This window comes from Bombus impatiens, unplaced genomic scaffold, assembly GCF_000188095.3.
Source record: "Bombus impatiens unplaced genomic scaffold, BIMP_2.2 scf_0222, whole genome shotgun sequence".
NCBI lineage: Eukaryota > Metazoa > Arthropoda > Insecta > Hymenoptera > Apidae > Bombus > Bombus impatiens.
The window spans coordinates 53,985-72,614 of record NT_176641.1 but is presented as its reverse complement, the minus strand read 5'-3'; the positions used below and the strand labels follow the sequence as shown (position 1 = coordinate 72,614).

The 18,630-nt window shown below is 32.2% G+C and overlaps 1 protein-coding gene across 2 annotated transcripts in view; it reads left to right on the top strand.

The window, feature by feature from the left end:
* The window catches only part of LOC100746926 (SAM and SH3 domain-containing protein 1-like), a 376,143-nt gene that overhangs the window by 313,950 nt on the left and 43,563 nt on the right, over positions 1-18,630 (top strand). For both annotated transcript variants that reach the window (XM_033319973.1, XM_012383825.3), the window contains exon 6: positions 11,920-12,059. In XM_033319973.1, coding sequence (XP_033175864.1) covers positions 11,920-12,059 — 140 coding nt within the window. The remainder of the gene's footprint in view (positions 1-11,919; positions 12,060-18,630) is intronic.

The window sequence follows — 18,630 nt, the reverse complement described above, 5'->3', positions numbered from 1 at the left end:
GAGCAGTGGATGATGCTGCCTTACAGTCTGACGGAATTTTTTTCTAGCAAAGCGTTCATCGCAGTGTATTCTTTGCAACGCTCTCATTATACCTTTCTTTTCGGTAATGCAGCAGAAACTGGTAAACGGCTAGGTGAGAACACTTGCTCTTACGTATACGTATGCTAGGTGAGAACAGATAGTGAAATGGACCAATGTTTTTTTTAACGATACTTGACTCAAATGATAGGATTCAGAAAATACAATAAAACTATAGGATGTTAAATGTTACATGCATGTTGTAATTTTATGCAGAAACATTATAGTGTGTCGAATGATCATCATCTATAAATTTAATCTTTTATCAATATCATTCTCTATTTTCAATCGTCCGTCTTATAAAATAAATTATACCACGTCGTATAGAATATTCTTAATCTACCAGAAGCTCGAATATCAGAAATTATGTAATAATGTAATGAATGTCGTTGTTACAAACTTTTCATTTTATTGTAGAATAGGAAATAAAATTAAATTAAGGTTAAATTGTAATAATATTACGATATTGTAGAATGAAATTATATACTTCCAAGTAACTGTAAGAATTTCTACTTTTTGCAATAAAAGATAGTAATTTAGAAACTTCTATGCCCGATTATTTATTCAGTCTACTGAGACTGAGCGATCTTTATCTTTAAACTTCTGAGCAAGCCCATATTATACATCTAATCATAAGAAATGAAACTTTTCAAGTGAACTAATTTCAATTCGGACAAGTAGAAAATAAAACTAACATAATTCGCAATGCTTACAACTCAAAGATAAAATCTAACTCTTACAAATACTACAATCAGTACTAAACAAAAATAAATAGATCGTCATTTATCCTTATAAAATATAAAAACTACTTGTATCTCAGCTAAACCTTTTCAGTTGTTAAATTAGTATCATAAATTCTAAAACGCAAGTAGGAATCGAGATGGAGAATGGGAGGCAAGCAAGACACTGCAGAATGGCTGCGTAAGAAGACAAATACAGCAGAAGAGTTGGTTGCGTTACAGCTGGTTGCATTCGTGACATCCTGGCGTCCCTGAATTTCGACTTCATATTCCTGTGTTGTTCGTGGCTGTTTTGACCTTTCGCCTTGTCTCGCCTTGGCCCCCGCCGAACTTTCTACCTTACCGCATCTTAAAATACCTGGGTGTAGCTGAGTGAAAAATTATCCAATTCCCAGAGATTCCTTACCAGAGGTGCGAAATGCATTTTCTTGAGTAATGGTCAAAGAAATTTCCTATAATTCACGCATGGCGTACCTTAGTATTGTTTCGCATATATGACATCCACGAACTGCGCTATAATAACTATAACAATAAAGAACTATAAATGAACGAAATAAGAATTCAAAAATGGTTTGATATATTTCCGAGAGCAATACGATTTTCATAAATACATGATCTCCCCGTTGAAAAAGAAACAAAATCTACTACCTCGTGCATAAATCTGCATAAAATTTTGAATAATTGGAATGAATTTCGTGTTCTATGCAAAAATTGCTGTATATCATTTGAAAAGAAAATGATCAGAAACTAATAAGTAAATAATATTATAGTCAATAAATCTGTTGAGTCTTTAAAATGTTAATAAGTATCGCGTCTAGTCATTAATTTCTCACTAATTGGTACACTTATGTGAAATTCACACGCTACTTTTATGAGTTGACCAAAATGTTGCAATACCGATGTGAAATAAGGTATATTGAAATCTTTCATGAATTTATTTATACATTTATTGAATATTTAACAAATTAACGGTTTGTGCAGAAAGAATGTACTATTTGTCTTACATATTGATACCATATATGTACAAATTCATAGCATGATGCATTTGAGATAGTTAAAATTCGGTTTGTTATGACACCGAACGATCAAATTAAATTTTTCGCAGTTTGGAAAGACTCATCCGGTGTTGTGGCGCGATTGGTTTTTCATTTAGTCGGCAATAAAAGTTTAGACAGTAACCGCACGTGTAACTGAGACTCCGATAATTAGTTCATCGGGAGGAAGACAGAGAACAGAAAATGGTAGGAACGGTGGCCAACAAATTCAATTGCTTCCTCACGGGTATACCCTTGATTATAACTGGACCACCGGGGAAAAAGAAGCTGGCAATGATATTTGCTCCCGATTTTCGACCCCCGGCACGTTCCTCCGTAAATTACGGGCAGAGTTTCGTACGCCCTTTTCACCGCTGTTCTCGATTTTCTGCGTTGTACCTCAACGCGAGAAGAATTCTCCGAGCTGACGAAAACGGGTTATTAAACCTTATTCCCTGACTCTTTACTCTTTTACCATCTTTCTTTCTTTCCCTCTCACACACGCATACACATACGCTATTCCTCGCGTCTTTTTGCGATCAAACTTTTGCGTTTACTTGACTTTTCTGAATTATTTTAGAGCAACTTGCAGCTAAGAAAGTTTCCAGCCGTTTCCAAACTTACGTGCCACCACGAGATCATGAGAAGGACGAGGTCAAGAAGCATTCCTATGTATTCTGCAAACTCAGTTTTACACACATGTGGTCGAAAAAATTCCAAGTCCGCTTAGCTAACCCTTTGACAGTGTAATAAAGTAACGAGGAATTCGGAATTAAAAAAACAAATATTTCTTTATGGAAAAGATTTCTTGCGTTTCTGTTATTACATACAAAAAACACATTCAACTTTTAGGATCCTTCCTAGACACAAGTCAAAGAATTTATTTATTTATGATTTAAGAACTCGCTGTTTATGTGCGCATTAGAAAATGAATTGTATACTTGGAATTTAATAATTTTAAAATAAAGCATCTAAAATGTCAGATTGTATATATGAAATGCCTATTTTAATAATTCTTACTTTACTGAATTCTGGAGAAAATGCGTTTATATACGTAAAAGCTAAATAATTTAAATCGTATCTAAAAGAAACAATTAGCAGTTTTAAGACGTTAAAAATATTTGTTGAAAATTAATACGATCTAATCTAATACTCTAGACACTGCGTACTATTATTATATTTATTAATTATATCCAATAAGTAGACTTATTCCTCCAATATACATAGTGAATTTTTTAAAATATTCAAGATACTTTGTTAATTAGTATTTGAAAGCAAACTTACTGTTTTAAGAATAGCTTTTCTCACGTAACTTGAGCGCACTGTACATACATTAGAACATAGCTCAAGCTTTCTCGGATCAAATTTCTTTTGTTCGCGAAAAGGGGTAATATCTATTTGGTGTTAGCTTGAATAATGTCTAGGAAGAAATGAGCAAAAATGAAGAAGTAGCCCGAGGTTCTGATAAAAGTGCGCCGCGAAACGAAGTAAATTGTTGAGGAAGAAGAAGAGAAAGGAGAAGAGGAATGACATTACACCAACCGTGAAGTAATAGAACTTTGTGTCTACATAAGAAGAAAGCGTTGCGACGAAGGGAAGAAAAAAGGAAGTGAATCTTAATATCGCTTATTTATTCATACTTATAACCCCGCTTTCGCCGCTCGAGGATTTTCATAACAGGTTTGTTCTCTTTCCCTGTAGAGTCTGCATTATCAGCGCGCACGTTTTGAGATTGTTCATGTTCCGCTTATGCAAATTTAGCAAATTGTGTCCTGTTCGTGTGGGTTAAAGTATGCCATACCAGTGAGTCATTTCGACTGCTTCATTATTATCAATATTTCCTCTTTTTCTTCCGCGTTCCACCTCATACTTGATGTAACACTCTTATTAAATAATCGTATACTATGAACAAATTACGCTGTGAAATTTGGTAATTTAGTGACATCAACGTTGAACGTTTAGAATTTCAATGAAACAATAAGTGGAAAAGAAAAATGCAAAATTGCTAGGAAATCTGTTTTATGAAATCTTTCTTCTAAAAAGATATTTATTAACCATCAAAATAATATTCTTTGTTTAATTAATCTGAGATGTTTCGAGATTTAACCCTTCTTTTTCAAATAAAATTCTTGGTTTTACATAATTTTACTATAAAAATGTATTAAAATTCTTAATCGATAGTATGATGAAAATTTTCGAAGTGTAAAAAATTAACAAAATATATATCCTTTCGGTTCGTTACTACGAGGAAAAGTTATATAAGGATAAAGATCCTCTTGATTTAGTAGAATAATGCCAATCAGTTTTAACTCGGTCGCTTCACGGAACTTAAATTTAAAAATTATCTTGCAGTAATGGGAAAGATGCATTGATATCGAAAAAGTAACCTTAGCAGTTTATAATGTGGCTTTTTTAAGAACTTCATCGAGCCGCGCCGTAGCGAGAGTCAGATTAATACCGGCTTAAAATGGGCCACCTTTAACGACATCGAATAAATGAACAGAGAGATAAATGACGAGAGTATGTCGATATTATCGGACTATCCATTTTTCACTTTCTCGATATCGCACCAGTGGTACGGTAGCTGAGTGGAAATCGTGCTATTAATTATAACGCGATAATGAGTAGAAATATACGACGACGGTCGATAGATTTCATGGAAAACTATTCGAGCTTTAAGAAGATGAGCAAAGAGTATCAATTGAATTAGCATGAACCTACAATAAATCTCTCTCGCCTAATGAATAGTTTACTTTAGAAAATGCAAAGCGAGAAGCTTTGGTATACCTTCCAGTTGAGTTAACACGCCTATGTGTAGGCTGTGGATATTTATGTAAAATCATGTTTTTGTAAAAACAAATAAAGGAGTAGAACCTAGGCAGAAATTTTTTTGCCTACTAAATATCATAACAACTGCTAGACTTTGCATACTTTATGTACTTTTGCATATTATGCGAATTCTGTGCATTTTTAAATTTCCCACAAATGCATAAAAATCTTCGGTCTACAGACGCGCAGGAGCTTTTGAATATATTCCATCCCTTCATGGTGTATGTTTTCTTTTGACTCTCAATGTATATACATATATGTCGCGTTTAGTTAATATTGGATGCTTCCTTCTGTGACCACTTGTATTATACTTTAGAAAAGTTTATAGAACTCCAACAAATAATACTTCCGTGATCTACTGTAGACAGTTGTATGTATATTGTAGTATTGAATCCGCAATTTATTTTCGGTTGATCTAGCAACTATTAGCAGAATAGTTTGGATTGCGAGTGGGTATATGGTAAGTTCGCAGTGTGGGTGTCACAGCACGTGACACTTAGGATGCAAGAGCTGTAGAAGTTCAGAGGGGAGGATGGAGTATAGAAGGAGGGTGTGAAAGCTGGATGAGTTCCAAGGCAGGCAGGGAAATAGTTTTAGTTACATTGTTCCTTTAAACTAACACGTAGGCACAACAAAGAAACTAATCTTTCCGCTTTTTATTTAAGACACGTTTTTGAGAAACCAATGGTTTTTATTTCTTCGTGTAATAATTTATAGTAGAAATTATGACGTATATATATATTGAAAAATATTTCATTGTTTTGTTATTGAAATTTGAAATTACGTGGTTATAAATTTTGATTTCTGTGACAATTTTTCAGAATAGAATGTTACAATTCGTCCGAAAAGTTTGATAAAAATTTACTATTTCATATTTTATTTCATTGTTAATAAACTGAAATTGTAATATTTGGAATTATACTGTATACTAATAATACATTTTCATGTGTTGTAGTGATGTATTATACTTTGAATTCAAAATCGCTTGTTTGATTACTAATTGAAAAATACACAACTGCTCGTGTGCAGGTGTTGAGAATAAAGCACACAATTTGCAAGGCACACGGGACGTGAAATGAAAAAGGAGATAAGAGCAGTGGGTGTAAAGTCTGGATGAGCTCCAAGGTGCATGCTTGAAGAGCGTGACATATATGGACAATCGCCAGTGTGATCAAGCTTGACTTTTCTCATCTCTCTTGTCATCAAAAACTACGTTTGGAATTCTTATATTTATCTTTCTGAATAATTGACTTGTTTCACTTTTCTTCATTTACAATATATCTCATTTTTTTTTATGCTTCATTAACAAAGCTTCATTTCCTCTAATACTGACCTAAATCATCAAGTTTCTTAAATAATTTTTAATTACTTTATTCCAAATATTTCTTAACATATTTCTTTGTTAATTCGATACTTTTCTTTAAATCCTTTGATACTAAACTGACTAATATCAACTCCAATCCAAATTTATACAAAAATAGGTTTTACGATCTTCGTTAGGTGAAAGTCTGAATTTCATTGCTATAGAGGTTTATCGGCGTGCAATGGTTCTATTTCCTTCCCTTCTTCTATTTTCTAGGTTCTCGGTAATTTCGAAATTTTATGACTAATCATGCCATTTGACGTTTAACTTTCCACGCACCAAAAAGTAACATAAGGATTGGAAAGGGATGTGAGATGAGACGAGGGTGAAACCTGGATGAACTCCAAAGCGTGCGAACGGATAATGTTACAGGCACGAACGATCTCAGTTCGGTGAAGCTGAGAGTCCCGTCGAGAGACTGGAACATCGTCATTGTCTATTCTTCTCCCTATTTGTCACGCTTTTGCTTTTGCGGCTGATACCACGCGTAAACCAGTGTTGTTGCCATGACGACACCACGCCGAGTGCTCCTATGTACGTATACAGTGTAATATATTACACGAGTGTAAATATATCATTTCCAAATATTAAATAACTAAATATATCGAACTGAATTAGAAAATATCGGAAAACGGAATAGTTTTAAGAGATAAATCGAATGTTAGATATTACACAGGAAAAAATATTCCAATTCTTCTTGTTTGATAGGAAATATCATATCTCGTTGAATAGGATGTAAAATGTTGAATATGTAAAAAATAAAATGAAACATATCCAAATATTCTATCAAGCAATTTGCAAAATGTAATTTTAATATGAAGTTAAAATTATATCTACATAAGAAATTTATTGAAAGACTATTTTTCTTCCATTCGCGTTGAAAGTTTTCAATTTTCGTCAATAAGTTGACAATTTATGATGCTTTAATTGATAACTTGCGAAATTTCGCTGAATTATAATTTTCGTTTATATTTCTTAATACTTATCTTGATATCAGACATAAATATATAAACATATCTCCACGTTAGACTTCATCCAATTGTCAGCCGAAGAAACATTATTTTCTACAATATCATTCTTTTACATTCATCTTATGTGTATTATATTTTAATTACAGTACGAATCTATATATACATTATATATATATATATATATATATATATATATATATAAATTATGTGCCAAGTCGTTTAAAATTAATTTCACATTTTAGTTAACTACCTCACTAACTATCCTATTAACTTACTCAATTAATTGCTTAGTCGATTATTCTCGATTTAAAGCTCACCGTGCAATGCGAGTAACACGTAAAAAAACTTTTCTGACCCATTGTATGTATGTACATAGCCATGAACGGCGTTTTTTCATCCCCCATTCTCGCACGAGCGAGGGAGTCGGCTCGGGGGAAGAAGCACTTGTGAGCTATGCGGAAGTGTAACGTCACGAGTTCGCACGAAGTGAAAAGTGTCTAGTTCTCATTCTCTTTATTGCTGTCTCGGTTTTGTTCCATCGCTCGTTCTATTCTCTTTCCTTCTCTCTTGTGTTTCTTTCTATTTAATAGCCACTTTGAGCTCTCGCGCGACTCGTCGCAAAAGCTGTTACGTGATTAGTAGCGGATCAACGTTTCATATCCTGAGAATTATACGTTTGCAGAATACATCGAAGGATGGATGGCTTAAGCAATTCACTGTATATTCGATTTGATGAACATCTATATTAGTTTTTTTAAATTATCCAGATCTTTTTTCTAAATTTAAAGCGGGAAAGAATGCGTGTAGCGTGGGAATCAGATTAAAAGAGAATATTAGCGTTGAGATGTTTCTTACACATAGAATGTTGAGGATATTAATTCTCAACGTAAATTGACAAGTTGTGGATTATAAATTTCTTCTTTACAATTTGGTAATTCTCTATTAAATATTACAGTCACAAAACTTGCAACATTTAAAACTATCTTATAAAATACTATTTTTTATTATTTCTAAACTTGTTACTATTATCTCAAGGTATTCAATTTGCAAAAATTACATCATTAATACTCCTATCGTACGAGAAAATCCACATAATTCATATGGAAATATAAGTCACGAGATCGTAACAAACGGTAACAAACGTACATAGATATGCCACAATTTAGTTTTAGTAGAAGCGAAACGAGTCATTAAAAGCCAGAAGATCGCTAGATAAGTGAGTTATTATATCTGTAACGTTGACGGATATCTTTATTACCAGAGGAAAATGTCTTGAAACGGTGCACATTGCGCTTATCTAATATTAATTGAAACCAATGACGTGCAAACAAAGATCGCTGGCTGTGCGATCTACGTCCGCGTCACCCTAATTAGTTCTGCAACCGTACAATTACGTAAAGACTCGAGTAACTTATCTCACTCTTCAGTTCGTTCTATCCTTTTCCCCTCGTAGAGTCACGCGAGGAGATGAAAAATTGCGCGGAATGCAGATATGTCCCTACGGTTGCAAACGATATCACGCGCGATCGCGATACGACGATTGTCACCCGGATGTCCCACGCATGCAAAACAGTCGCAATTAAGCCGGCACGATTTGCATACGTGTATTGTTATGCCGGCCAAGGGGCGGACAATGGGAAAAGAGAAACGTAGAAGAAGGAGAATAGAGAAATTACGGTACGCCAGAGATAAAATGTCACTCGATGTGCAGACATTAATTATGAATTCATGATAATTGGACGCCGTTCTTTCCACGCTACGCGAGAAAAAGTAATACCTGCTATCTGTTGTATAAAATGATATAACAGATTTGTTGTTTAATTTAGTTAATCGTACTATTATCATATTTTAAAACAGGCTAGTGATATAATTTTAATAATTGAAAACGAAATTGTAGTCTTACATATCACAATTAAATTGCTTGTCCCTGTTTATTGGGAATATTGTTCGTGATTTATTTAGAAAATCAAAGGGCAAGTAAAAATATTTTTGTTCTTAAATAACTCGATAAAAAGAAGGAATTAGTTTTATTTGCAATAGAAGACGGATATTTGCGACAATGAATCAAATTGCTTCATCCTATTTAATGTGAATATCATTCGCGATTTACATTTAGGAAATTGAAGTTCAATAAGAATAGTTTTATTCATTCATTTGCACGTAGAAAATCGGAGACTAAATAAAAGTATCTTTGTCGTTTTTTAAACCAACAAGAAGAAGAGTGAATTTTACTTGCAAGGAACGTATTTAATGATTGCTCAATGTAAACACGATCTATCCGCATTTAGAAAATCGAATACTAAGGAAAAATATTCTTGTTTCCTTATAAGTGAACAAAACGAAAAATGAATTTTATCAGTGGAAGGAATACTACATTTATAATAATCGTGAATTTCATAGACATTTTATTGCAATATTCCGGTAACAGCAGTCTAGACAGAACTCTATTTGGTGTTTCTATAGGGCGTAAAAATATGTCATAGCTCGTTTCTTTACCATAGAAGAAGTTCTCTCAAATCTCGCGAGAGTCGCAGCGAAGAACCAGTATTACTTGCAAAGTAAAATTTACTAGAACATCGAAAAGTTCCAAGTTTTCTCATTTGTGGTGCTTTGTTTTATGATTCTTACGTGAGAGGCGACCGACACGAGCTGTAAAGTGGCAAAGAATGATGTTAAAAGCATATACTCGTATCTTTTTATTACCACCATCTTCGATTGATGTACCCCTAAGAAAGTTAAGCTGAGACCGCTTTATCGTCTCCATCGTGTTATGGATTGTGTCTTTTCTTCAATATAGCAGACTTAATTTTTTACTTGCTTCAGAGTACTTACGCTATAAAATATCGCGGCTATGCATTTATGATTCGAATTACCATCAATAATTCTATACGATACTCAAAATCTTCTATGATCCTGCGTATTTCATATGCATCAAGGGAATAAATAAAGTTTCTAATTACAAGAAATATTCCGAACAAGTACAGTTTGGTTTTTTATTTATGGCTTTGTCAAATAACAAACAGCAAAAAGAAATTGGGCAACTTCTTTCTTAATTTAATTACTCTACATTTAGACTGAATTAAATATTTTAAACTATTATGTATTAACGTATCTATTAACGTAAAACATGACTGCAATTTTATTGTAATATCGTGTATTGTTGTAACATCTGATTATAATAGATAGTTAGTTGAGAATGCATTGACTAATATTTATCATTCTTACTTGTTTGAGAAGAAAAACGTGACCAATTGATTCATTCTCAATTAATAACAACGTAAAAGTGCTGAATTTGTTATAAACAGTATCACAAATGGTACATTTAGAAAGTTTAAAATGTAATCCAGAACATTTACGATATCGATTTATAATTTTAAGTTCTAAAATACAACATAATGGATTTTTTTTGTTTCCGTGTTTCATAAAATATAAAATAATTCCTTCTATTCATATAATGCGTTCATTGACGCTTCACGAATAATATTATATACACTATTCGGTATATACACTATTGATAGTGCAATTTTATATTCGACAAATTATTAATCAGCTAAGCGATTAATGCATTTGTTCTCGATATAGCTTATACTATTAGTGGCAATTAATTAAATCAAAAATTTTACCGGCACTCGAAACAAATTCGGCTGTAAGAGGATTAATAAGATTATACGACTGAACAATATTACGTAACAGTATTACATCGTATTTTCTGGAAAGTAATTACAATGAGAATAAAAATGAATGGTTTGCTAGAGCGTCACCAACGATAACAGAACTGTGAATCGCACTCGGTAAATCGCGTTACCGTGGCCGCTCCATAATGGTATGCAAGTCGATTTTTCTTTTTTCTAGTGGAATTCCACTTGATTGCAGCCGGTGATTCAATTGCGCGTTGAGAAATACAAGCAGAACGTGCCGTCGCGTTAAAAGTATACAAACTCAAGTGCTTGGAATTACCATCGCAAATTATATCAATATTATTACCCTTACAATAGCAAAGAACTGAATGGAAGCGAAAGATGCTTAACTTTGAAAGATAAGAGACTATGCAGAAAACGAGGAATTCCAAGACGAAGGTGTTACAACTTATAAATCTTCATTTTATCGCGAGCAGATTACGAACGTTTATTTACGAATGAATTTCTGAAAAATTGAGAAATGTAAAAACGCGTTTCTATTGCAAAGATAGTATTCGTTATAATTAGTAGGTGACATAAATTTGTATTTCATTTCTTTAGCTGTATTCAAATCCGTAATCTAGCGTAGAAATTATGAATTAGTGATTTTACGGAGAGAAGACGGAGAAGTTTTATCGAAACTATTCGCCCCTTTTTGAAGTTTTATTTCGTAAATAAGAGATCCTGCTTTCGCGAGGGGCATTGTTTGTCGAAAAAAGAAGTTCTCTTGGTATATTGGAAGTTTTGTCACAATTTATTACTGAACGTCAAGTTCAATTTTCTGTATGACCATCTTTCTGATTGATGAAAAATTCGTACAGCAGAGTCGAGAATGGTTAGTATCTTTCCAAGTGCGCGATCAAATTTTCACAAAAGTGTTTTATTTCTTAGAAATTCATAAACTTATCTTCTTGAAAATTGTAAATGAGAAATTTGTATAAGATTGGAAGAGGTGTTCTGAATCTGGAGATATTATAGAGAAAAATGAAAAACTTGCTAGATGATCGATATTATGATATACGCAATATAATTCATGGCTACAAATAGTAGGAGAAATGTGAAACTTTATGCTATTATAAAACAAATAAACGATTATATTATTATTAAAATAAATAATCACATGAAGTTGTCACCCATTTTCTTAAATATTTGTATATTAAATATTTTCGTATTGTATACTAAAATATTATATAACGATGTTTATGTTTGCTTTTCTTATCCTTACAGAACAAGGACAAACTACGAGCAAGAAGAAAACAACATTTTCGCGACTACTTCGAGGACTAAAGACGCACAGGAAGGAGAAACAAGCACAAGCTCAAGGTTCCCCGAGGCATGGACGCGCAAGAATAGGAGTACCACAAAGAGTAAGTGTGTATCTATGTAGAGAACCATAATCCCACTTCACGGCTAGGGATGCACAGGAGCAGCTATTTACTACTGTCGATTCAGATTTCCTGCGTATTCTTCACCTAACTACAATTTCACCCTTTGTTCGCAATTTAAACTTCGTTACCTTGCTGTATACGCCAGATTTGTAATTTCACTGAAAATGTTCAACAAATAATAGGGTTCAGAAAAATATTCATGCCTTTCTAGCTGAATAATTAATTTTTAAATTACTTTAAATATTAACAAATTTTGTTTCATCTAAGAGAAATATATTATTCTTTTTCTTAACTAAAATGATATAAATGCATATACAGGGTGGTTGGTAACTGGTGGTACAAGCGGAAAGGGGGTGATTCTACGCGAAAAAAGAAGTCGAAAATATAGAATAAAAATTTTTTTACTTTTTTTTTTAATTTTTTCATCGAGACAACGATCTACAGTGAGATCCGTTATAACGTGCCGCACGCGTACCGAGCGAAAATTCAAAATCGATTTTCTCGAAAACAAAGCCTCAACGAAAAATTTTTATTTTATATTTTCGACTTCTTTTTTCGCGTAGAATCACCCCCTTTCCGCTTGTACCACCAGTTACCAACCACCCTGTATATGCATTTATATCATTTTAGTTAAGAAAAAGAATAATATATTTCTCTTAGATGAAACAAAATTTGTTAATATTTAAAGTAATTTAAAAATTAATTATTCAGCTAGAAAGGCATGAATATTTTTCTGAACCCTATTATTTGTTGAACATTTTCAGTGAAATTACAAATCTGGCGTATACAGCAAGGTAACGAAGTTTAAATTGCGAACAAAGGGTGAAATTGTAGTTAGGTGAAGAATACGCAGGAAATCTGAATCGACAGTAGTAAATAGCTGCTCCTGTGCATCCCTAGCCGTGAAGTGGGATTATGGTTCTCTACATAGATACACACTTACTCTTTGTGGTACTCCTATTCTTGCGCGTCCATGCCTCGGCAGGGTGGTTGGTAACTAGTGGTACAAGCGGAAAGGGGGTGATTCTACGCGAAAAAAGAAGTCGAAAATATAGAATAAAAATTTTTTTACTTTTTTTTTTAATTTTTTCATCGAGACAACGATCTACAGTGAGATCCGTTATAACGTGCCGCACGCGTACCGAGCGAAAATTCAAAATCGATTTTCTCGAAAACAAAGCCTCAACGAAAAATTTTTATTTTATATTTTCGACTTCTTTTTTCGCGTAGAATCACCCCCTTTCCGCTTGTACCACTAGTTACCAACCACCCTGTATATAAACGAGAATATTTTTTGTTTTCATGTAAATTATAATTGATTGGACTTAAGTATAATTGATATGCATGTTTATGAATGTATCTTCTTAATCCTACTCTATCTTACTCTTTAAGTTTTCTTGTAACAAAATTATTATATTTTCATATTTCCAGTGTTCTTTATTATATACTTGTTACCATTTCTGTGCATAATAAAATCTGCATAGTAAAATGAATCGATCATTGAAAGAATCATCTAAGAATGTCTTACATAATCATAGAAGATTAATAATAATGATATAGTATTAAGAATCATGATCACGTGAATACTCCTTCCCATTTATTCTTTTCCATGATTAAATATATTAAATATTAGTAAAATATTTTTAAAAGCAATGAAGTTTTATAAGAAATGTAATACACTTGAAAATAAATGAATATCAACTAAGAAAGCTTACTTAACAGGTAATTCCGATCATTTTTTAACAATAAAATTATATTATACTTTAAATCAAGTCTTTATCAGATAGTTACTTTATTAAAAATTGAAAACAACTATTAAAATATCACTTAAATATTTTATTGGTGTATACGAATCGTATTACACATTTAAAAAAAAATTTTCTTTTTTGATGCTCACCACCGAATTTTGATCGCTAGTTTCGTTTAAAGCGATAGCTTGCATGAAGTACGTAAAATTTCCTCGCGAAAATTTTGTTTTTTATTTTCATTTTCTTTTTTTTCTTTTCTTCTGTTAAACTAGTATTTGTAATTCTACCTACGAAACCGTGGCAGAGAAACACGGAGCACGACCTGTCGACTCTCTTTTAATTTTATTTCACGGGTAACTTATATTTACGCAGCCGTAAAATCGAATTCATATATCTATCCTAACTGCAATGCGTCGGAACCTCCTCACTGAAACTGAAATGTTACCTCTCGACTATTTGAAATCATTTTACCAATTTATCTTTGTCCGAAGAATATTGCTTATTATTACTTACTATTATATATAGATATGTGTGTGTGTTGGTGTCACTGATTATTCTCATCGTGGTCACTAATAACCTTGGAAAGTGTATATGATTTTAAATTCGTCAAAAAAAAAAAAAAAAAGAGAAAAACGCTTGTATATACTAGACTCGATTTTTTACTTTACACAACGGGGACCACAACTCGCATTTTTTGAAAAACAGAATACCTACACCGACACGAATATCATATGAAGTTTCTGGAACAGGAATATCGACAACTGATATCAATACACTGAAACACGATATATGACGATATTCTCGGCATTGCACGTTAAGCTAATGACATTTAGTTGTATTTTCTTTTTTTTTTTTTTGTTTGGTACACGGTTATTGATGCTGAGATAACCGTACATTGATCAAGTTAACAGATAATCGCTAGATCGGATGTCAGGTAGTTGACGTGGAAGAGCTTCGTATAGTTGAAAGGACTTGTGTGTTCATGTTAATGCCATGATACGAGGATAAATATAGCGTGTAACATTGTAAAGCTGTAATTATGATATTCTGATCTTGGTTTCTAATTTATACCCTTTGAAAAGTTAAAACAGAAACTTTCAACTCTTATTATCCAATCAATGAGAACCTTCGTAATATTGTAGATTCTAGGATATAGTTTCTGCTATCGGTGTTTGATAAATGTATAGAAACAAGGACAAAACGTGTCAACTTATGTCAATGGTACTTAAATGACGATGTCCATAATTTATATGAGTTATCATTTCATAAAGTTGTCAATATATCTAATGATAATAACTGCTTTATACCAAACTATATTAATATACAACCTGTGGATCGTATTACATATTAAATTATATAATATCCTTCCACAAACAAAAAAAAAAAAATATTAAAAGTATATGAAAATATCAAAATTCTTGTAATCTTTTATTCACAAAGCAGAGAGATTAATTCTTTACAACTTATAAATAAATATTTGGTCTAATGTTGTAATAGATTAGAAGACAAGAAATTTAGTGGATATATGGGTTGATTGTATTATATATTTTGGAAATAATTTGAAAGACTTTATTTTAAAGAATACTATATTTTGTACACGAAAAGCGTTAAACGTTTTATCGGGGCAACCAGTAATTTTCATCGTCATCCCTTTCATTAATCAAACGTCGGAAAATTACTGTGCAAGTAATTTTCCTCCCGTGCTGAAACTTGTAATTTTTTGATTCACTTTCAGAACCGATTGCCTCTACAATTAAAGCCTACGCCTGCGCGATGTAGTTATTCTCTTTCTGTTGTATCCTTTCCGCTCTCTACTTTGACCAATTTTCAGTTATTTACTTCTCTTCTCTTCTAGATTCTACGATTATTTTCTTCCATATTATTAAAATCAGTACAAATGCTGAATATTCTATTAAGATAAGGATTCAAAGAAGATTAGTTCAGAATTATTTCAAGAGCAGAATGAAATCCCTGTAAAATTTAATATTCCTATAAATTGTTATATTATTTTGTGATTGTTTAATGTACACGTATAGTTTTGTTATGTATGATAATTTCATTCATCAAATTCTCTCCGTTTACAAAATGTGATTAAAAGCCGATGTCAACGTCAGACGAGAGAATTATGCACTAGCACATGGCAGAACCGAATATTCGTTCCTTCCGGTTCATTGATAAAGAGATCGGTGCCCATCAACGGAGTGAATCAGCTCCGAAGCCTCAGAGAATTAAAAATTTCCAAGATTTCCCATGTGCCGTCGATTTACTAAATTCTTCGACGCTGACAATTTAGACTCTTGAGAATACAATTCATCAATACGTCGCTGACATTTAGTTTTATTTAATACCTTTTAAATTATGCTTCTTCAAAAGATTATATAAAATCTTTTCTTTTTCTAAATATAAGTTGGTTTAAATGAAGCATTAAATATACTTACGTAATTCTTTTATGGTTCTAAAATTTTATTATGAAAGTTTTATTAGGGAGGTAATAAAATTAACATAGTTAAAATAGTAAATGAAGTTCCAATCATAATCTTTTTTCATAAATAGATAACCGAACATAAAAAATTACAATAGAATAATATATGCTTGAAACTGCATGATATTGTATTACATATGGAATTCCATGCGCGCTCTTCGCCAGAATCGCAAACTGGGCCAAAGAACTGGAAAAAATGGAAATCGTATTACTCAAACGGCTACAAAACTTGTCTATTTCGTTCTTTATACTTTATTCGAGCGTTACTAGCATTGTTTCCATTTCTCTCTAAACGGTTGAATTTGAATTAAATAGTGCACTTTTATACAATACTAGTAGATTTTACTGTATGTTCTTAATAGTTTATCTTCGACTATGTATGTACAAATAGAGAATTTTCATTAAAAGCTTCGAAATATTTTTTCCAGCAATAAAGTTAACTCTACTTTAAGAAACAATTTTGGAAATTAATTGCTATGTGGATATAATTAATTGGAATTAAGGAAACGTATTCTATATTTAAATTTTGACGCGCTATAATTGGTTATTATATGTGTATTACTATAGTTAGACAATAATGTCAACCAAATAGCTGCTGTATTTTTTCTAATAGACTGTCATTCCTTTTTCAAAATACCCCATGATACTAGGATTAAGGAGAATTACTATTGGATCTTTCAAATAATGTGCAAAATTTTCGTTTAAAATGTTGTTAAATCGTTAATCTGTTGAAGGACTATTGGTATACACCTTAGTTCTCATTACTAACACTAAAGAAAATAATCCAATAGCATTATTTTATTAAAGTCAAAATTCACTGACATGAATATCTCACGAAATAATAATCTTGTGTTTTCACGTGAGTAAATTATGTTAAATTACAAAGAACAAGGTTCTTCCAGCTGATATGATATGAAACCAAATATTAACCAAGTTTCAAATAATTCCAAATTTCAAAAAATCTTAGACTCTTCAAAACTCTAAATTTAGTTCTGATAAATTCTAATAACTAACTAGCTTTAAAACTGTATGCTTTTGCCGAAGAATTTGTGGGACATTTTTTTGTCAATATCTCTCTGTAAGTAGGCTCCTATTATCCAGGAAGCAAAGTACGACAGGTACATCGTGTGGTTCACATACAAAGATCGCTCGCACACCTCCTAGCGAGCACTCAAAGACATTCCTCTCGCTTTGACCTTGGTACAAAGTATCACGAACCATGATAGTACTTGGAATGAAATTTCCTCGAGAGCCCTCGATAAAGCACTTGTACGCGAACAGAGGCTCGTTTTGGACTCTCAGCTCCAAAACCACTGACCATCGTACGATCAGCAGACTACTCTACACTAGGCCACAAATTCCACGACTTAGCACAGTGAAGAACTTGTCTATGATGATTATGCATTACCGCAAAGATTGAATCATGCTCGGATGATAAAAGGAATCACGATATAAGCCGCGGCGGGGATGTGGTTTCTATCAGATGGCCAAAGCAGACGGCGCATTAGAGTTGATCATACCATTTCTCCATCGTAGAAGCACTTTATCGTTTAATTCATCTACTATCTACTTCCTTTTGAATTTATTTTACATTTTTGTTTATCTTTACATTACTTTTGTATTTTACCGAGTATAGTTTAGACGTAGTTATGTCTGAGCGTTTATTATTTTGCATTTTTATTAATTTGCCATAAAGTAGATTGAAAGACAGAGGAAGATTATAAATCTAATTATATAGGATTAATGTTGATTAAACGTGATTGCCTCTAATTTAACAAAAAATTTCATTAAACGAATAATGAGCTATAATTTCCTTTTTGATCTTATATTGTAAATAGCATATTGAATTTTCAGTTAGTACGTGTATGTGTTCGTCATTATTAAAGCAGTTCAAACTTAATTTTAAAATTCAGACATCGTGCAACTATCATAAATTGATCATCAAAATCAATTGAACGAAATTGAAGATACATTGAATAAAATTGAATGAAAAGTTAATAGAAGAAAGAAAATAAAACATTATCACGTATTATATTTTAATCTTGCATTCATTTCACAAGAGTATACTTTACAATTTTTTAAATTAAAAATATTTCTATAGTATAGAGTGCAGAATATTATAACGTATTTGTTACATAAAACTCATTCGAAACATTTTTTAGTATTTTAAAAATTACTTTCGTATCATAGAGCACTTCTTATCTACTAAAGCAAAACCTCGTCTTAAGCATTCTAATAAATAAATAAATGTATATATCTTATATATATTAAATGTAGTTTTCAGCTTGTTTTATACATTTATACAGTCTGCATTATTATC